The sequence below is a fragment of the Gorilla gorilla genome, chromosome 3 (assembly GCF_029281585.2).
Source record: "Gorilla gorilla gorilla isolate KB3781 chromosome 3, NHGRI_mGorGor1-v2.1_pri, whole genome shotgun sequence".
NCBI classification, from domain to species: domain Eukaryota; kingdom Metazoa; phylum Chordata; class Mammalia; order Primates; family Hominidae; genus Gorilla; species Gorilla gorilla.
In genome coordinates this window covers 90,275,602-90,298,331 of record NC_073227.2, presented here as the reverse complement: position 1 = coordinate 90,298,331, position 22,730 = coordinate 90,275,602, and the positions used below count along the sequence as shown (strand labels likewise).

At 33.1% G+C, this 22,730-nt stretch overlaps 1 protein-coding gene across 1 annotated transcript; it reads right to left on the bottom strand.

Annotated features, from left to right (window-relative positions):
* Positions 1 to 2,755: 2,755 nt before the first annotated feature.
* LOC109026609 (alpha-S2-casein-like A) lies at positions 2,756 to 22,172 on the bottom strand. Its single transcript, XM_019025341.3, has 13 exons — positions 22,129 to 22,172; positions 20,437 to 20,499; positions 19,094 to 19,123; positions 18,303 to 18,326; positions 16,999 to 17,025; positions 16,526 to 16,552; positions 15,418 to 15,441; positions 15,289 to 15,333; positions 9,225 to 9,248; positions 8,254 to 8,277; positions 6,419 to 6,542; positions 5,309 to 5,354; positions 2,756 to 3,049 (listed from the first exon to the last, which is right to left on the bottom strand). The coding sequence occupies exons 2-12, from the start codon at positions 20,485 to 20,487 to the stop codon at positions 5,329 to 5,331; spliced, it is 426 nt and encodes a 141-aa protein (XP_018880886.3). The 5' UTR covers positions 20,488 to 20,499; positions 22,129 to 22,172; the 3' UTR covers positions 2,756 to 3,049; positions 5,309 to 5,328.
* Positions 22,173 to 22,730: the final 558 nt, after the last annotated feature.

Here is a 22,730-nt window from a genome sequence, read left to right as displayed (position 1 = left end):
TTTTCTCCGTGATAGAATTCCACTTCTTGAGAAATAAAAAAAGCATTTTACTTAGAGAACAAATAACAAAGAGCTATTGCAGCTTTATAAGAATGGTGACATAAAGATGCAATACCTGCCAAGGTGTTAATGGTACCTTTGGTTGTTTTAATTTTTTTAAACTATTCTAATTAGTGGAAAGAAATATCACACTTCCAACTTACACTAATGAGAAAAGTTAGAGTTTAGAGAGTCCTAGAAGAGAGTCCAAATCCTAGAAGTCTATTTCATTATCTGCAAAAGAATCTGAGTTAAAAATATAATCATGTTTCATTTTATTATAATAAAAATATAGAACTGCAAATTTAGAATGAAATGTGAGTTCACATGGATGCATTCTGTGTAAAAGAGATTCAAGTGAAAAAAATACTTGAAGTGATTATATTTCAATTTGGGAAATACAAAATTAGTCATGCCCAGAAGATAATTGGGTATATTAGCCCAAATTGAGAGCAGAACAATTAAAACTATATCTAAAGTTTGGAGCATTATCAGACTGTAGGTAATCATTAAAATTCTCAAATTGACAAGATGACAGGAAAAAAATGTATATTGTCAATATACATTGGGGTTTTGATTTGCATTTCTCCAATGACCAGTGATGATGAGCATTTTTTCATGTTTGTTGGCTGCATAAATGTCTTCTTTTGAGAAGTTTCTGTTCATATCCTTCACCCACTTTTTGATGGGGTTGTTTGTTTTTTTATTGTAAACTTGTTTAAGTTCCTTGTAGATTCTGGATATTAGCCCTTTGTTAGATGGATAGATTGCAAAAATGTTCTCCCATTCTGTAGGTTGTCTCTTCACTCTGATGATAGCTTCTTTTGTTGTGCATAAGCTCTTTAGTTTAATTAGATTCCATTTGTCAATTTTGGCTTTTGTTGTCATTGCTTTTGACATTTTCTTCATGAGTTGTTGCCTTTTCCTATGTCCTGAATGATATTTCCTAGGTTTTCTTGTAGGGTTTTTATGATTTTAGGTCTTATGTTTAAGTCTCTAATCCATCGAGTTAATTTTTGTATAAGGTGCAAGGAACGGGTCCAGTTCCAGTTTTCTGCATATGGCTAGCCAGTTTTCCCAACAGCATTTATTAAAAAGTCAAGAAACAACAGATGCTGGAGAGGATGTGGAGAAATAGGAACGCTTTTACACGGTTGGTGGGAATGTAAATTAGTTCAACCATTGTGGAAAACAGTGTGGCAATTCCTCAAGGATCTAGAACCAGAAATACCAATTGACCCAGCAATCCCATTACTGGGTATATATCCAAAGGATTATAAATCATTCTACTATAAAGACACACGCACACGTATGTTTATTGCAGCAGTATTCACAATAGCAAAGACTTGGAACCAACCCGAATGCCCACCAACGATAGACTGGATAAAGAAAATGTGGCACATATAAGCCATGGAATACTATGCAACCATAAAATGGATGAGTTCATGTCCTTTGAAGGGACATGGATAAAGCTGGAAACTGTAATTCTCAGCAAACTAACACAGGAACAGAAAACCAAACACTGCATGTTCTCACTCATAAGTGGGAGTTGAATAATGAGAACACATGGACACACGGAAGGGAATATCACACACTGGGGCCCGTTGCGGGTAGGGGGCTAGGGGAGGGATAGCATTAGGAGAAATACATAATATAGATGACAGGTTGATGGGTGCAGCAAACCACCATGGCACGTGTATACCTATGTAACAAACCTGCACGTTCTGCATATGTATCCCACAACTTAAAGTATAATAATAATAATAATAAAGAAATAATTGAATCCAATGAGGGAAACCTTAAGGAATTGGAGGATTCTTTGAAGTCCAATACATATTCCCCTATCTTTTACCCTATTCATCTTTCCAAAAAATATGCTATATAATGATGCTCACCTGCAAATAACTCTCAGCTACCAGCTCAAACCAATTGCTTAAGGCAAATTGCAAGACCAAGATAATCTTCACTCCTCCCACCTTCACCCACTTCAGTGAATTTTCTTTTACTTTTCTTTTGTTGGAACGGTACTTCTCCAGCTCCTTCTCACACTAATTTCATTTCACTGCTCAAACTTTGACTTGCCCAAATTGCTTTCCTTGACCACCCCTATGTAAAATACGCTCCCATTGCTCTACTTTATTTTTCTTTAGGTTATCACCACATGGCATACCCTGTCTTGCTTCTTTTCTTGTTTGTTGTCTTTCTCCAATGATTAAAATGTAATCTTGGCCATAAAGCCAAGATATTGTTTTTCTTTTCAGCTATAAAACAACATATTGAAAAACGCCTGGCGTATCATAGGTACTCATTGTTTGCTGAAAGAAGTCTAAACCCTGAGGGAAGGCCTTCAAAGCTGTACTTTGTTAGTGATTAAATCACTTTTTATGGAATGATATTGCAGATTATTAACTGGCCAGGCACAGACTGGAGACTTGAGAACTCTGGAGAAAGATGTATGGGATAGACAGATGGAAGCAGGGACAAACTAGAGAGATGTTAGAATGAGGGCCAGTAAGTGCTTAGGATACAGTTGTTGTTGAGACCCATAAGTATGTAACATTCAAATGCATGTGATATGAGAGTCAACCTTGAAATTAAGGGCCTCAAATGTATATAAAGTTATTTCAGTGATGTTCAAGCTGATTTATTCTAGTAATAGTGGTCTGGTCTCTCTAAGTATGAGGAATGGAAAAAAAAAAAAACCCAAAACACTAGCTACAACTTTGTTTGAAATTTTAATGTTTTGGCAACTGATATACAGTTCTATATTTCAGAGATAGTGGAGAAAAGACCTCATTTAATTATCAATACAGTAAATACGATACCACAATTCAGATCTGGCATATCCAACACAAATTAAAAATATCATAACCAATATGGAAAATGTTCCACACAGTCTTCTTTTGGCTCAATACTGTTGACATTTCAAGAAGCATGCCAAAATATATTGCTAGTAGGAGGTGATGTGGTAGATGAAGAAATTATAAAGGAATGATTTTTCTAGTCATACCTATGAATAAAGAAAAAATATTGGATTATCTATAAAATTTATATTCCAGAAAACACATACTATATATAATATGTAAAATACTTGTGCACAAAATACATATAAACATTGAAACATGCAAGATAGTGTAATATAATATAATTATTTATAGTTATTACTAATTGATCTTTTCTAGTGCTAAAGCAGTAGGCTACTAATATTTATTTTATAAATGACTGAATGATTGACAGTTAATAGTCAAACTCTTCACTGTGTTATGCAAATAAAGATTCTATTTAATGCTCCCATTAAATAAGAAATATTTACATCTCTCATCCAATTTTGAAGAAACATTTTTTTAAATTCCAAATAGTTTACTAGATATAAAATATAATATTACTTCCTACATTGAGTATTTCTTGATGTATTTGGATTATAGATTTGTCAAATAATTACACTGGGAAAATGTCCTTTTGGAAAAAATTTTAAAAACCTTTAAAAAGTAAAGTCTTCATAATCTATTTTATTAGAAATCTTTTTATTAATAGTTTTATGTTGTAAATATTCTGTAGATTTAATTAAGTTCTGCCTTATAATATTCTTCTGGCATTGCCTTGCTTTGTTTATTTCTGGTTTACCTAAAGGTTCAGGTCTTAATCTGATCCAATTGATTTTTTTATTCTATCACAGTATCATGCTCACAATTCTAATTTTGCACTTAGTAAACTTCTTTGTAAACCTATTTACCCTTCTAGAACTGAGGTTAAGGAAGGTTGTCAGTATCTCATTTTTTTTTTTTACCAAGTTTCTCATATTGTGGGACTCATGATAAGCAATTTCAAAATACAGAATGAATGACATCAAAGGGGATATCATTATTCAGAAAATACAACTACAACCTCAGCTCTCATCCATAAAAATTATGGTGTTATTTTTTCTCATATAAGGTTATTTGGAAGAGTTGCTTGATCTCTTTCCATTGTCAGGAAAACCAAACAAAAATAGAATCAAGCTGTGAGACCAATGCCCTTTCACATTATTCTTGAACTCCTGACATGGATACGGGGTTGCCTCAGTAGTTGAGTCTTTCAGAGGAAGCAATCTAGGGCCAGACACTAGGTTGGAATCTTGGCTCTTTCACTTATCACATACAATATGATCATGGGCAATTTATGTAACTTTTTTGTGCATTGCTTGTCTCTTTTATACATTAGTTAATAATGATAACCACTTCACAGGGTTATGTGACCATGAAACTAGTTAATACTGGAAAAAAGTTTAGAACTGTGGCGGGCGCACTCTAAGCACTCAACAAACGTCAGCTATTATTATCAGATTTGCTGTTGCACCCTTTGTCACGATGATGTATACTTATTATTATACACATCTATGCATATAGGTTTTGACCAACCATTTAAGTTTAGGAGATGTAGATAGAACAATGGAGATAAACTGAGGGCGACTAAATTTCAGAGTGGAGAAACCTCTAATAATTATAATGAAAACATAAGGAAAAAAGGAGACCAGATAAAGTGAACCATGACTATAAGTCACCATTGAGTTGATGCTCTGTCAGAATTTTTTTTTTTTTTTTTACTTTACTTTAAGTTCTAGGGTACATGTGCACAACATGCAGGTTTGTTACATATGTATACATGTGCCATGTTGGTGTGCTGCACCTATTAACTCATCATTTACATTAGGACCTGTCAGATTCTACATATACTGTGGAGGCAAATGCAATCTAGATTGGAATCTCAAGGGGAATGACAGTGATGGCAAGTAGGAAAGTAGGCTTTATATATTTATCTATATCTATATCTATATGAGTTTTCCCAGAGAAATTGCTGCAGAAAAAATTTGTATAAAGTAGCTCAAATTGTAAAATTTAAAAAAATCTACTAAATATATATATATTTCTCCAAGCAGAAATGTTGAGTGAAAATCAAAAGGCAAACTTTAAAGTAAACCAGTGTAGCCACTTGTCTTTGTGAAGATTTCTTCTAAGAGTCATTACTTCTGGTTAAATGCATCCAGTTCACAGAGGAAATTTTCTATAGTTTATTTTTTAAAATTTGCAAGAAACCATATGCCTGCAAGTTACACAGATAACTCTTCTTTGTGAATCAAAAAGTGTATAGCAAAAGTTAAAGTATTTTGTAAGCCAATCTCTGATTTAAAGAGAATTTATCTAAAGTATTTAAATTATTGCTTTGATGTTGTATTCTTAAGTGAAGATCCTACTTAAATTTTTGTTCAATGACTAGTCTTAAAGGTACTTACTCAAGCTCAAATTGCAGCAGTTAATTCAAGAATCTTACTTGTTCTTCTTAAAAGAAAAAGAATAATGCATTTTAATGTACAAAGGCTATTTATATCTCACTTGAAATATTTAGAAACAATTTTAGACATCTAACATTCAAACCTAAATTATAGAAATCTTATTTTCTATAATGATAATGATAAAGTCCTCCAAATGTTACATGCCTATCTAAGAAATTCAGTCACATCTCAAAATAAAAATAGAAAATAGAATTCAGAGAATTATCAGATCTCAGACCCAGTCCTAGGACTTCTGATGCCAAATTATTAATATTTATGTTAAATTTTCAGCTTTATTTTTCTCTTCTTTTCTTTTCTTTTTTTTTTTTTTTTTGAGACGGAGTTTCACTGTTGTTGTCCTGGCTGGAGTGCAAGGGCGCGATCTTGCCTCACTGCAAACTCCACCTCCCGGGTTCAAGCGATTCTCCTGCCTCAGCTTCATTAGTAGCTGGGATTATAGGCGCCCGCCACCATGCCCAGCTAAATTTTGTACTTTTAGTAGAGATGAGGTTTCACCATGTTGGCCAGGCTGGTCTTGAACTCCTGATCTCTGGTGATCTGCCTGCCTCGGCCTCCCAAAGTGCTGGGATTACAGGCGCGAGCTATCGCGCCCAGCCAATTTCAGCTTTTTAGATTCAATTTCCTGCTCTACCATTTACTTCTTATGTTAAAGAAAAGGCGTCCTAAGCCAAAAGACTTATTAAATGAAGGTAAACTATTAAATATAGCTTGGAAAATTGAATCCACTTCTTTTAATTTCAGAATCTGTTGTAAAATTAATATTATTTCTATCTTTCTACTTCAATGGATTACTGTAAAAATCAAGAGAATATATACACAAATGTTTAGAAAATTAAAATCTAATATAATGCAATTCTTTTTCCGTAGCATTATGATTGCAGTTGTATTTGAACCATATGATTTTTATTTCATTACTGGCCTTAACATTTTGATTTAAATTTGATTTAACTTCTACGTGATAACTTAGATTCTTTTTTTAATTTCATTTCTTTTTATCTCATTTTTCACAAAACACAATAATTATGTATTTTTTTAAAAGGGCAAACATACCTAAATGGGAATATATGGGTAGGTGTTTTCCTGAATGTGATTCCACAGGCTCATAGACTACAAGGGGAACAGCCAGGACATACTGGGGGACAGTGAACTTCTGAAGAAACTGGTTGGTTTTTGTCTAGAAAGAAATAAAATTATTAATAATTATCCCATGTTTAATCTCTCCCAGAGTTCAAAAGAGAGCTACATAGAAGCAAATGAATTAAAACTTTGCCTATTTACATAACTGCTAAATTATTCCAGGTAGAACCAGCAAAAGGAGAGTTTACTTATGTAAAAATCACTGTAAATATTTATACGTTATGGAGTAAACTTCAGAATTCTTCAGAATTAAAGAGAGTCTCTAATTCTGACACTCACACAAAGATGTCTAAGAGAAAAAAATAAATTTGTATGTAAGAAGCCAAGAGGAAAATTATTTGAATTACAGATATGTGTCTCAGTTTATTATTTATTGTTCTGTATATAATCCTTAGAGTCAGAGAGCCTCAGCATAATTTTTTGTGATTTTACTCACTGGAATCTATGATAGTGGTCTTGTTGCTTAAGCTCTCTGAGCATCATTTACATTGCAGAATTACTTAAGTTAATATATAGAGAGCATTCTGATTAGTGCTGGTCACCTCTTTTATGTACAATGGATGTTCTCTACATCCAACTTCTTTCTTTAAGCATTCTTCATAAACCTTATTATAGATTATTGTAGGTAATAAAGATGGAATTAAAATGGCAACTTTACACAGGATAATTTCCAGTTTTTATAAACATACAGTAAGTGTTGACTGGATCCATGGCTATGATATACAACTGATACAATGGTAGAATTCTTTTGGGATCATTTTGACAAAGTATAAAGATTTTCATAGCAACTAGAACTTATGAAACCAGATAGGTTTTTAGTTGGGAGAATTAATTTGAGAACATTGAAGCAAATAGTACTTCTGTTACAAAAATTTTACAAGAAATTTCAGTGTCTCGGAGGATGATGACCATAATATTAATATTACTGCTATAGTACATTTATTGTATTATACAGTTTACATGTATTACCTGAAATGATCCTTTCCAAAAAAATTAAAGTCAGAAGTATACTTACATGTTCACTGTTTTGTTGAAGACACTATAGTTGAGAGGGACAAAGTACTTAAAAAATGTCACAGCCATAAAAAAGGGTGGAGCTGCAGTTGGAAAATAAACTGCCTGACTCCAAAGCCTATGTCCTCTCACTGAGATACATAAGCCTCTTGACCACACTGATTGGCTACAAGAACTACAGCTTGAAAATAATCACTAACAGTTTTTTATTTTGAGAAATTAGGTCATAACATATTGTCAAAGAGAAGTTGGAATACAGTTGTGCTATACTAGTACCTTGATTAAATCATTTAAAATATAAACATTATTTTTTGAGATTTGCAATTGCTCAAAAAACAATAGATTAAAATTGTTTTTCTTAAAAGATATATTCATATTTATTTGAAAAGAAAGGTGCATACCATGATAACAACAATAACAGAACTACTATAGATTTTAAATTTGATTTTAAATATTTATTTGGAATTCAGTGATGTGAAAGTTGAGGGGAAGAAAGAGTTGAGATTTTATATATATATACATGTATAAACATGTATATATATGTGTGTGTGTATATATATATTTTTTCTTTATTTGCACTGTAAGTTTATGAAATAACTACCAGCTGTTTCAGGTAGTTCTTTTCTTCATTTGACTTAATTTTCTGTTTAGAACCAAAAACAACTGTTATGAAAACAGAAGAAATTACTACTGGGTAATATTAATTGTATTTTGCTTCAAAGATAATTACACACCTCAGGGAATACTTCAGCAGATTTCTAAAGGGAAGAAATTAAAACTCAGCTTTACTTGTATGACACACCAGTAATTGCATGTAACTAGTTATAGTAAAGTGCTAAAGCACACACCAACATGGCACATGTATATATATGTAACAAACCTGCATGTTGTACACATGTACCCTAAAACTTAAAGTATAATTAAAAAAAAAGAAAAATTCAGAGCCAAGTCATTGTTAATGAGAAGTGATCTTAATCACCGATTAGAGAAATCAATTAAGAATCATTACAATAAAACATTCATTATTAGAGCACACACTCTGTGTTAACAATGACACATTTCTAAAGACATGTGTTATTACAAAGTCTTCATCCAGGTGCATTGTTCAGACAGTAAAAATGACTACAGAGAGTAGTCAGGTAAAATAATGAACACATAGGCCAGGTGAGGTGTGATGTAAACCAAAGCTCACATGCTGTTTCTAGAGTGATATGGGTTCTTATACTGAGATTGAAAAAAAATAAAATATGCTTCCTAAGGCACCGATAAGGAAGACCTTGTACTGTGCCTCTGGTCACAAGACTCCAGCTCACAATCCGTATTTCCCCCTTCCCCAGGACATTTTCCAATTGTGCTCACCTACCTGGCTCTTTCTATTACAATAGGTGTTTCTTGTGGCAGTCACCAAATAACTCATATAATTCACCCTACTGGATGATACTTATTATCTCCTAACTAATACTAGTTATCTCCTAAATAATATTGAGAGAGTAAAACTTTAGTGAAAGCAATTGGCAGGCTCTAGATTTCATACTGAGCTGTATTAAAAAATGAAGTTCAGGCTGGGCGTGGTGGCTTATGCCTGTAATCCCAGCATTTTGGCACAGTTATATCATAACTATTATGAAATAAAAATAGCTTTTTAAAATTTATGTAATAAAAGATAACTTTAAATTTTTATTTAATTTTAGTAGTTATGACTTACTTCTTGGGAGATGCTGGTAGATTCCTTAGGAAAAAGAAAAGATAAGACATCTTAATTATATATCAATTCAGATATTACTTTCCACCATGCAGTTTACCACTTTTTCACAAAAGAACAAAACTAGGCAAATCATTAGGTGATATTCAGGGTATCTCTAGGCATATGTTATGCACCATTAGTAGAAATATATTGAAAATTAACAATGTATAAAGTTGAATCTTTATTCGGAAAACATATAATAAATTCCTCTTATCCAGTTTACAAATTTGAGAATGGACACCATGATTCCTGAAGGAATATTGTTATTCAATGACAGCTAGCAAAAGAAATGGTACTGAACATTTTTTTCTAGAGCCTGGTCCTGTACCAATCTAATCTGGCTAACTTTAAATGTTACAGTTATAGTCGGCATCCACAAATTATTCTTGCCATTGCTGCACTTTTTATTTTCTCTAATTCTGTAATTCTAATTTGATGCATAAAGAATAATAATTTGGAATAAAGGAAATCTTGTACAGAATTTAATATCCGGACTATTCAATATCATAGTGCTTACATTCAAAAACTGAACTTTAGAATTAAAGAAATCAACTCATCAAAGTCATTCTCCATCCAGCTTTGCTCCGTTGCTGGTGAGGAACTGCGTTCCTTTGGAGGAGGAGAGGCGCTCTGCTATTTAGAGTTTCCAGTTTTTCTGTGCTGTTTTTCCCCCATCTTTGTGGTTTTATCTACTTTTGGTCTTTGATGATTGTGATGTACAGATGGGTTTTTGGTGTGGATGTCCTTTCTGTTTGTTAGTTTTCCTTCTAACAGACCCTCAGCTGCAGGTCTGTTGGAGTTTGCTAGAGGTCCACTCCAGACCCTGTTTGCCTGGGTATCAGCAGCGGTGTCTGCAGAACAGCGGATTTTTGTGAACCGCGAATGCTGCTACTGTCTGATCATTCCTCTGAAAGTTTTGTCTCAGAGGAGTACCCGGCATGTGAGATGTCAGTCTGCCCCTACTGGGGGGTGCCTCCCAGTTAGGCTGCTCGGTGGTCAGGGGTCAGGGACCCACTTGAGGAGGCAGTCTGCCCGTTCTCAGATCTCCAGCTGCGTGCTGGGAGAACCACTGCTCTCTTCAAAGCTGTCAGACAGAGACATTTAAGTCTGCAGAGGTTACTGCTGTCTTTTTGTTTGTCTGTGCCCTGCCCCCAGAGGTGGAGCCTACATAGGCAGGCAGGCCTCCTTGAGCTGTGGTGGGCTCCACCCAGTTCGAGCTTCCCAGCTGCTTTGTTTACCTAAGCAAGCCTGGGTAATGGCGGGCGCCCTCCCCCAGCCTCACTGCTGCCTTGCAGTTTGATCTCAGACTGCTGTGCTAGCAATCAGCGGGACTCCGTGGGTGTAGGGCCCTCAGAGCCATGTGCGGGATATAATCTCCTGGTGTGCCGTTTTTTAAGCCCATTGGAAAAGTTCAGTATTAGGGTGGGAGTGACCTGATTTTCCAGGTGCCATCTGTCACCCCTTTCTTTGACTAGGAAAGGGAACTCCCTGACTCCTTGTGCTTCCTGAGTGAGGCAATGCCTCGCCCTGCTTCTGCTCACCCACGGTGCACTGCACCCACTGTCCTGTGCCCACTGTCTGGCACTCCCTAGTGAGATGAACCCTGTACCTCAGCATGGTACTGGTACCAAAACAGAGATATAGATCAATGGAACAGAACAGAGCCCTCAGAAATAACACTGCATGTCTACAACTATCTGATCTTTGACAAACCTGAGAAAAACAAGCAATGAGGAAAGGATTCCCTATTTAATAAATGGTGCTGGGAAAACTGGCTAGCCATATGTAGAAAGCTGAAACTGGATCCCTTCCTTACACCTTATACAAAAATTAATTCAAGATGGATTAAAGACTTAAATGTTAGACCTAAAACCATAAAAACCCTAGAAGAAAACCTAGGCATTACCATTCAGGACATAGGCATGGGAAAGGACTTCATGTCTAAAACACCAAAAGCAATGGCAACAAAAGACAAAATTGACAAATGGGATCTAATTAAACTAAAGAGCTTCTGCATAGCAAAAGAAACTACCATCAGAGTGAACAGGCAACCTACAAAATGGGAGAAAATTTTCGCCACCTACTCATCTGACAAAGGGCTAATATCCAGAATCTACAGTGAACTCAAACAAATTTACAAGAAAAAAACAAACAACCCCATCAGAAAGTGGGCAAAGGACAAGAACAGACACTTCTCAAAAGAAGACATTGATGCAGCCAAAAAACACATGAAAAAATGCTCACTATCACTGGCCATCAGAGAAATGCAAATCAAAACCACAATGAGATACCATCTCACACCAGTTAGAATGGCAATCATTAAAAAGTCAGGAAACAACAGGTGCTGGAGAGGATGTGGAGAAATAGGAACACTTTTACACTGTTGGTGGGACTGTAAACTAGTTCAACCATTGTGGAAGTCAGTGTGGTGATTCCTCAGGGATCTAGAACTAGAAATTCCAGTTGTCCCAGCCATCCCATTACTGGGTATATACCCAAAGGACTATAAATTATTCTGCTATAAAGACACATGCACACGTATGTTTATTGCGGCACTATTCACAATAGCAAAGACTCGGAACTAACCCAAATGTCCAACAATGATAGACTGGATTGAGAAAATGTGGCACATATACACCATGGAATACTATGCAGCCATAAAAATGATGAGTTCATGTCCTTTGTAGGGACATGGATGAAGCTGGAAATCATCATTCTCAGTAAACTATCACAAGGACAAAAAACCAAACACCGCATGTTCTCACTCACCGGTGGGAATTGAACAATGAGAACACATGGACACAGGAAGGGGAATATCACACTCTGGGGACTGTTGTGGGGTGGGGGGCGGGGGGAGGGATAGCATTAGGAGATACACCTAACGCTAAATGACAAGTTAATGGGTGCAGTACACCAGCATGGTACATGCATACATATGTAACAAACCTGCACATTGTGCACATGTACCCTAAAACTTAAAGTATAATAATAATAAAATAAATAAAAAAAAAGAAATCGTGTGGCTATTTTAGTATTCCTGTTGAAGTGAAGCTTTTTACTGAGTGTAAAAAGCAAAAGAATATGTGTGAAGGGAAGTGGAGGCTTATCAAGATGTCAAGATTATGTAGTTGTCAAGATGTTGTCTACATGAGCAACTGCCTTGTCTCACCAGATAAATGATGCTTTTTTTCTGTATAATAACAAACATAAAAAATTTCAATTTTATGACCTAATTAAATAATCAAGTGAAATATCTGACCCTTTCTGGAAAAAGTTTAGTTAAAATCAGTCTTCCTTTATTAAATTCTTGTAGTTTCCTACAGTAACAATACACAAATAATTCTGTACCTAAAAGAAATTACTGTCTAACTTAATTTATTTGTTATGTTTAAGAGTTGGCACAAGTATTGGATTGTGGTTATTAAGGATGCCACATTTTAAAAAGTAGAATACTGTATGTGGAAATGCTCTAAAGAATACTGCAATGTTTCCATATAACTATATATTGCTTAGATAAGGAAATGTGTATTTGGTTTTATGATAAATGCTGAAAATTATAGCGTTGAGCGTATGTCCTCTGTCAAAGAGAAGTTTTGAACATTAAAGCATTTTCTTTACATAAAAAATTGACTTTAAAATCAAAATGTGGCAAAATGTTAGTGTATTAGCCATCCACTAGTAACTATAATTTACTTTTAGCTAAGCAAAAATATTTTAGTAAGAGGAATGACTGAGGCCAATTAAAAAACCAAAAAGATAAGAAAGAGATGGTTAAGTCTAGTAGAGTCTAAGGGAGAAGAAACTGTTGTTTCCATGTGAAAAATTGATCATGGAACTATCTTTTTTCTCTTTTCCTAAGTTGGGTATATATAGTGTATGCAATTCAGCACCTTACCTTTACTATCTAATTGACTTTAAAGTCAAGGAGACAGCAAAATCTGCCACGGCATAAACCTAAGATACAGAGATAAGTGAAGTAACAAAGACTTTGAGCACCATCGATAAATGGTGATCTTCTGAGGGCATGTAAATTTGGGGAGTAACGTGGATTGATACTGGTAACTCTTGTTAGTAGTGCTTTTTAATAGTATTTTGGCTAATGATTTGTGGTTTATTTCTATTCTAGAAAATATTATTTAAATTTATTTGAATTTCTACATTCAAAATGATTGGAACATTTTCCCTCTGGTTAGTTTAATTATGTTTTCTTTCAAAAGAAAGTTAAGAAAGAAGCAAACAAAAATGCAGAGCTCACCGGAATGGGACTATTAGGATAGGTTATTGTCTTAATTTGATTCCCTGGGTTCATAACTATCTGAGGTTGGTGAGAAGCCTGAAGATATTGGGGAAAGCTTGACTCTGGGTAATACTGGTTGATTTTGTTCTGTAAAGAAAGAAAATGATCAATATTTACATTAGTATTGAATCTTCTTCATGGCTCAGAGCATATCTGAGCAAAATTAAATTTAAAACTTTTTAAGATAATATATAAATTACATCAAATTGATCAAGGAAAATCATTTTCAATATACAATTCAATATCATAGTGCTTACATTCAAAAAGTGAGCTTTAGAATTAAAGAAATCATGTGGCTATTTTAGTATTCCTGTTGAAGTGAAGCTTTTTACTGAGTGTAAAAAGCAAAAGAATGTGTGTGAAGGGAAGTGGAGGCTCATCAAGAAATTTGTCTTAGTTTTTCATTCATTTTTCCACATCCAGTTGAAGAAGCTTTGCAGTTGGAGTAGGGACATCTCATTTACATTCCCTTTCCCCTGGGCTGGTTGCTTTACCTCTCATAAGCATCACATACCTTGAAGTTTTATATGGATTGAAATATGAAGAGTGGTTTTTATAGTACCTATCACATATGTCCATCTGAAAAATTTTCTAGTATGTTTCTACTTTGATTTTGCTGTGAATACTTAACGAAAAATTCCTGTAGAAATTAAAGATGGAATAACTTAAAATGGCATCTTCACTCTTGGAGAATTTCCAGTTCATACAGATGATAAGTAAATAGGTGTGTAAAACATGTGTTTTTTGAATTGCTCGGGGATAAGTGTTAAATGGACACATGATTACAACAAACAAGGGAAGAATACAATTAAATTTATTTAGACAAAGTATAAAAAACATTATCGGGGCAATTAGAATTTTCTAAAAATAAAATAGTTTTATTTTAGATATCTTGTTTTAACATGACCAAGATTTAAAATGGATTTTTTGTCTGTGTATATATTTAATAATAGCTACTTTTGGCACATCTTGGAAATTTTTCAAGCAATTGATTATATAATTTACCTATATTATCTAGCATCATCCTCATAAAAACCTGTAGGATTAGTATTACTAAATTCATTTTCAGTTGAGAAAAACGTAAGGTCCAGCGGTTAAATAATAACTTAGCTGAAGTTGGAAGGGAAATCACTTGACCCTGAAGCCTATCCTCTTTCCTTGCACTGCACATTTCTCTAGTCCACAGAGGATGAGTTATGTGATTTCCTATGGCTTAGAATGAAAGTGGTTAAAAGCTTATAAATTCCTGTTGCTACTTCATAGAGCTGAGTGATGAATTTTGTGTTTGTTAAACTATGGTGATGTCTCGATTAGATCACTTTAATTCCTTTTTTTTTTGAGAGTTGAGGTCTTGCTATGTTGCTTAGGCTGGTCTTGAACTCCTGGCCTAAAACAATCCTCCTTCCTCAGCCTCCTAAAAGTGCTAAGATTACAGGTATGAACCACCATGCCCAGCCTAATAATTTATTATTATGTTTGTAATTCTTCCAAATTTAGTTGGATTGCTCATTTTTCTTAAAAGATAACTCTAGATATATTTGTTACCATAGTATTTATGTATCACAGTAACAACAACAGGAAAAAGTAATTTTATCATAAGTGTGGTGCTAGATATTTCAATGTGGTGCAAATATTTCATTGAGAAGAAATGATGTGATCATTTGGAAGAAGAAATAATTGTGAAATATATTCTTTTACTTGAAATAATACATTGTATGAAAAACTTACCATCTGCTTTAAGAAGATCCTTTCTTCCTCAGTCAGTTCATTGTTCTATTGAAACCCAAAGGACGTATTAGAGAAATACAAAATAAAAATGTTACTAATGGTATTAATTTTATTTAAATAATGACTTACGTCAGTGGATACTTGAGCAGATTCCTAAAGGAGCAAAATGATAAATAGCTTTACTTGAATGACATAGTGATAATTGTCTCTACATAATTTTGGGAGAAAGTTAGGGACGAGTAATTATTCAGGGTCCAACCCACTAGCACTAAGATACTCTCATTTATTAAGAATTAAATATGTGACATTATTTATCACCAGGACTTTTTCTGTCAACATAATAAAAGGACTAAAATGTGTTTTATTTTGAATGCTTTATTAATTTCACATTTTTCAGGCAATTTCATATGACTACAGAGTACAGGCAGGTGACCAAAAATATGCAAAATAGACCTGGTGAGGGTGTAATAAACTAAACCCTACATGCTCTTTGTTGAAATGACAGACATGGCTCAAGGCTCTCAGATTGAGATCAACACTTAAAATTAAGGAAAGACTAAGGTGAGCTTCCTAAGGCACTGATTATAAAGAACCTAGGCTTTGTCCAAGGTCATGGGACACTGGACAATAATCCACGATGACACTGCCTGCTATTCTAGGGCACTCTTACAACCTGGCTCGCCACCAGAGAATGTTTCATGGGTTGGTGACTTACACAATTCCTAACCCAAATCTTCATTCAATCTTTGTAAAAGTGGTTCTCAAAGTATTATGTGTATCAGTATCACCTAGAGGACTTGCTAAAATACAGATTGCTTAGCTCCAAACCAGAGTTTTTGATTTAGTAAGTCAGCTGTGAGGACTATGATTTTGTATTTCTAACTGTTTTCCAGGTGCTGTGGTGCTACTTATCTCGGGACTACCGTTTGAGAGCTGCTGTGCTAAACAATATTGAGAGGGTTTCCAAAGAGAAATGATGCTGAAGGAAATTGGCAAGCTCTTGCTTGGCACAAAAATGCGATTTCCTATTGAGTCACATATACATTTGCAGAGAGAATAGGGCAGAATAAATAATAATTCTCAATATAGTCAATTTCAGCCACTCAAAATGATTTTGAGTTATGTATGTGATTTTTCCACTTCTCCCTTTGAGTGTTTAGATGTAAATTATCAAACTATTGTATACTACTACTAGAAAGCTGCTATTTCTTTGATTTTAAAAGAAACAGTATCTTACCCCACTAGATAAACTGCTAGAAGATTGCTGATAAATTGAAATGAAAATAAAAATAAAATAATTTGGAGAGGGAATAAATTGAATCCTTGAATAGCAGTAGTTACTTAAGATATGTTCCACATTAATTACCTACTTCATTATTGTACTAAACATCAAAAGAAGGATTGAAATAAAAACAATATAATCAGGTTTCATAGGTTCTTATTATGAATCATCTTTGCAAAAAAAATGGGAGGGATTCACATAATCTGTTATTTAAATGGAAGTATCTCCATTACGAGAATAAGGGCAAATTTAAGAGAATAAAAAGAATGGATGCAGGATGAAGTTATAATTTTAAAAAAATTTTAAAAATAATTTCTGGATTATTAAAAGAGGAATATTCCAGATGTGTTACAGACTATTATTAATATTTAATATTAGGTATACATATTGTCAATCAAATATAGTTCAGATGAATAAAAATATCTCACCATCGTGTCTATTTTATTTGCAGTTTCCTAGTTAAAAAAGAATTAGACATATTATTCCTGTAGCATTGCTTATAAGGTATATTCTACTGAATGTAAAGAAAAAACCCACCTACCACAGAGAGAAGCATTCATTTTCATTTTATGGATTTGAAAGAATTATATCAAAATTGTTCATTTCATAATAAACGTGCCAACAGTAGTAAATTCAAATGTAAGCCCCATGAGTGAGGGAATTTGTTTGTTGTATTTATTTGCTGTGGTATTTCAGAGCCTAGAATATTGTTTGGGATACAGTTCTTCCTCAATAATATTTGTTAAATGAATAAGTGAATACACAAAATTAATTTAGTCCACAGCTGGATAATTATTTTTAACTTTAAATAACTGTAAACATTTTAATGTATATTTGAAATACATAATTAGGACTTAAACTTGTGAATTGCAGATAGATTATAAAAGTTTTCATTAAAAATAAATGTATTTAATTTTAAAAGACAAAATTTTGAGATAAATATTAAAAATTAGCTGAAGGAATTAAAAATCACAAAATTACTAGGTCTCTATTCTTTGTTGGAAATAACTGTGGAAGTGTTTAGTGGATTCATTGAGTCTTGCACAAATTAATATTCTTCAGTTGAATTATTCATTGAATTAGGACAAGTGCATGCTTTTGTCCTGTTTTTCAAATTTCTCTTACAACAAGTATACTTTTTATATGTGCTAATTTCAACTTTACTCAAGATCAGATTTGAAATCAAAGTCTTATACTTGCTAGAATTTGGAGCAAATGTCCTTCCAAAAACGAAATTGGAATTGATTCAAATCCTGATTCAAGAGAAACATAATTTTCCATAATTCTTATATAGATTTTTTAGCGTAAAGTAAAATACATTAAATGGTCATCCAAAAAGTCAAGAATTAGTGAGGTGAAGAGTAGATGATTGATCATAAATAACTCCATTCAAAGAGATGACACTTTGAAAACTTGTTTCACAAATGGGCCACAAATATGTTTTCACGTGATCCTTTCACATAATTTCATAGCAGTTAAGACAATACAAACATCACTCACTTTACACTTGGAGATGAAAAAACAATACTCACATGGAAAATAATTTATAATTGATAAAAATACACCTCATTAATCAAACACAACATTTACAAATGAATTTTACCTGACTGGTTTGGAAGATCATATTATTGTTAAGCTTAAACTTCTGGAAAAAATAAATAATATTCATTTTATAGCTATATAAAAATGACAAATTATTTTAAAATATTTAATGTAAGAAGTTATGACTTACTTCTTGGTAGATGCTGGCAGATTCCTTAGAAAAATAAATTAATAATATATTTGATTACTTGTGAAATATTTTATTCATACTACCCAAATTAGCATCAATTCATACTAAGTAGCTCAAGATAAAATACTTGGTCTTTTCCTGAATTACAGAGTGAATTTGACCAAAAATTTTACTCTCCTTAATTAACTTATTATTATATTCTAGTTAAATAACTTAATCTGAACTCTTAATATACTTGTGGGATAAGCCAGATACAATATTTTTGCAAATGCTAACAGCAAGCAGCAAAGAAATAATTTTATTTGTCTTCTGCACAGTTTTCTTTTCTTTGTCTTTTTCTCTCTTTGATTTCTAAGTGAAATATATAGTAGCATAACACGGCAATTATTTGGCCAACCTTAAAGAACTTTGGACACCTTGTATGTAGCCATGAGCAAGAAGACATTTGGAAATGAGCACTTAATATAGATGTAGGTGTACCTGAGCCCCTTTCTCCATAATAATATGTAATGGACTCCATAATAATATGTAAACGACACCATTACTTCCATACTAATATCACCATTATTGGATAACTACCAGAGAATCAAGTGGAAAAGTGCACAAATCTAATCTTGCTACATTTGGATGCATGCATTTTCGTTTATTCTCCCCACACATTCAAGCAATAATTGCACTTCAAATTTTCCATGATTCTGTAACTCTGCTGTTACTGATCACAAAAATGAAACTAACCCAGGACATTTGTGTTATCAGGTGCCAAGAAGTGTTTTTATAATAAAGTACCTTACCTCACTGGAAGAGGAGGAGTGCTTTATCTCCTATATAAGTCACAAAAAACAAACACAAATTTAATTTAAAATATCAATGTGAATCTTTGTCTCTACTATTTAATGGCAATAAAATATTATAACACTGCTTCTTGGGGAAATTCAATGAAATGAGGCCTCCTTTAACAAATTACCTCTGTTTCTAATATTGTCAATAAATAATGAAAACATTACTCTGAATTTCCCCGGAAAACTCTGAAACAAATGTCCCTTGATTTTTAGCTGAGTATCCTTGTCTATTAAATGGAACAATTGAGGCCAACTATTTAATTTTTAAAAGTGAAGGAAAGAGAGTGGTTACAGCTAGTAACCACCAGTAGAGCATAAGATAGAAGAAATTATTGATCCTGTGTATTACTGATTACTAAAGCATTGTTTTTTTTTTTACTTTTTAAACCAAACTGTTCATATTAAAAATGAAATTCTCACTTTAGATTTACTCAGTTGGCTACAAATTTAAGAAGGCACAAATGCCTGCATGTATATATCTCTTACATATGGGGATGTGCATTATAAAAGAGTACACTGAGCACTATAAAAGTAAAAGATGACTTTATGGGAAGAGTGACATGTTGGAGTGGGAAGGAGGTGGGTATGTGAGTTTTTTTTTCCTGTGAATGAGGGTGCTAATAATGTTAGAAGATTAAAATTACAGGTAGTACAAAATGTATATATGTCTGTATATATATGTATCTATATCCATGTACGCAAAGCACTTTTATATGTATTGTCTATTACATACTTACAGTTTTGTGACATGAATATCATTATTATATCCTCACTGGGTTATTGGGTAAATAATTTACAAAGTTGCCACTGAAAATCTAGAGCTACTAACTCCATCCTCTGTAACATGTCCTTGTGTATATTTTATCATCATGGCTTCTTAATTACTTTTATCAAGAATGCTGAAATTCTGTTACTCCATTGATAGCTACCTTTGGAATCTGCAATTATAGTGGTGAGGCTTTCTTACACTTCTAGAGACATGTGGCAGAGTGGAAATAATCCCTCCAGAAAATTTCAACATGTATTCCAACATATTACGGAGGAAAATTCCTGCCTTTTTTTCCTATACATACAGCCTATCCAATACTAAAGTGAAGTCACTTTGTAGAAAGACTATTTGCCTGAACACTCTGTTTAAGGTAGTCAATAATGTCATTGATCATAGACTAAAAGGTCACATATTTAGTCTCTGTATATTACTGTTAATGCCTGAATCTTCTGCATATAGTAAAAAGTTCATTTTTCTTATACACTTAAATAAGAATTGATATCACTATATGTCCCAGTATGTTTACATGATGTGCCAGAGCAACAGCCAAAAGGCAGGTAAAGATGAAGAACTTCATGGTTGTTTGGTCCTGCAAAAACATGTACAGAAAATTAATCACATAATTTATAGTTCCAAAACTTACACATTCTTTTATTTATTTACCTATTATTATTTTTATACCAGATGATTGAGAAAAGATAATGAAGATTGAAAGCATTTGCTTTTGAGAAGCTCATAAATATGAATATAAATATAGTAGTTTATTTTGAAAGAGACTTTTTTTTCAACAGGACTAATTTAAAGGCATATTTGTTAAAATGTGGAAGATTCATTCAAATATCATTGGTTCTTGGGGCTAATCTCCAATGACAGGCATTTTGTGAAGAATGATTATCAGAAAAACAAAATACAACAGGAACTCCTTTTAAAATCGGATTTCAAGGAGTCAAAACATGCAGCCTGGCTCCCTAATAGGAAATAGCAGGTAGAATTAACACTGGATTGGGAATAAAGAATCCTGCAGGTCCCAGTTTAACCCTGGACTGACCACTAAAGCTTCAGTAAGCCAGTGAACATCACCATACCTTATTTAATACATTTAATAAATGTGAGTTGACTACACGATCTCTAAGATCCCTTCCAGCTAGATTGATATCTCATATTATTGATATAAACAAATCCACAAGGTTTTCTGAATACCTGTCACTAAATTTCTCTTCCTTATGTTTAAATGAATAAGTAAAAATTAAAGTTATTCTAAAATATTTTTGATATATGTAACTCTTTATAGTGTACATATTTACAATTTATTTTTAAAGGATAATTTAAAGCTTACCCAATGATAACAAAATGGGCTTATGATCCACACCTTTGTGGATACAGAGGGTGCGTCTATACAGGCATCAAATTATACCTTCATATTTTATTGCATAATTTTTGAAAGATTTCTCAATTATATAGTATAAAATATCTCACCCCTGAAGTGAGTAATAATACCGTGTAGTTGATGAAATAATCATTAATAATACCATATAGTTGATGAAATAATTATTTATTCTTCTAAGATGCAAATAATAAATATATATAGAGCATATTTCATATAGGCAAAGCTTTGTTCACAATTGTAAGGCATATTTCATTATCTTTATAATAAATACCTGAAATAATATATTTTATATGGCTGTGTTTATATCAATTTTACCTATAAATAGCATTTTACATAGATGAAAGAATTAAAACATGGAAACTGTTAGTTCTTAATTAGACATATTCTTAATATTTTGGGAAAGGAAATTAAAAATAGCTGTAACTACTAAGCAACGACTATGGCAAATATTGTGCTAGACATTTGCTAGACATTTTACTGTTATCTGTAATCTTCAGAATAACTATGTAACGTCAGAATTTTTGCCTCCCATTTCCAGATGGAGAAAGTGGTCGAGAGGCCATATACAAACTGATTATCTTGGTCATGACTTCAGAAAATAACCTCAGTACCTATAAGACTGTGTCATAATAAGCATAATATATTAATTGTATTATTAAAAAATAAAAAAAGAAGTCTGTAACAAATAAAAATATTTCTTGAGCAATTTATGGTGTGTTCATATTGACACCTTTAAAAATAATTGCATTTTTATTGTACAGAAGAGTAATAAGCTTTAAAATATTTTTTATTAGCACTTAATATAAGAAAAATAATATATGAAGATATTACCTTGCTTCCCAAATGGAAGACCAGTGGACTACACAGTGGATAATCTGCAGTGCGTTATTTTAATACTATTTAAACCTTGTTCCTCCATAATAGGGAAATTCTGTGCTTTAAAATATCTAAAAAGGCACTTGAATTCTGAGAAGTCAGAATGGTTAGAAATTTTTTTCTTGATTTTTGTTCCACAAATTCCAAGGAGTGCTTTGGGACAGTTTGATTTAGAACATGATAACAGGAAATGAGGGTGTTATAATACTTAATAACTGGCTGTATTTTGTATGTAGCCTCATTCATGAAATAGTTTTTTGATTTAAGATAAGTATTTTTTTATTTCCTTGTCTCCTGTTATCAAATTTTCCATAGCTAATATTTGTGCCCCGTTTCTTGTTACTCTTTATGCCTCGTTCAGACCCTTTCCTGAACACAACATGAATTCTTGTGTCTTTGTGACTCCTCATTTTGTGTGAGCAAGAATTTCCGTCTCTCAAATTCTCATTGGAAATGCCTGATAAATTTCTGTTTTAAAACATCAGCTTAAAATTTGGACAAAGCTGTGAAAATATCCTGTGATTCTCATAGAAACACAATTCCTTATACAGTTGGTG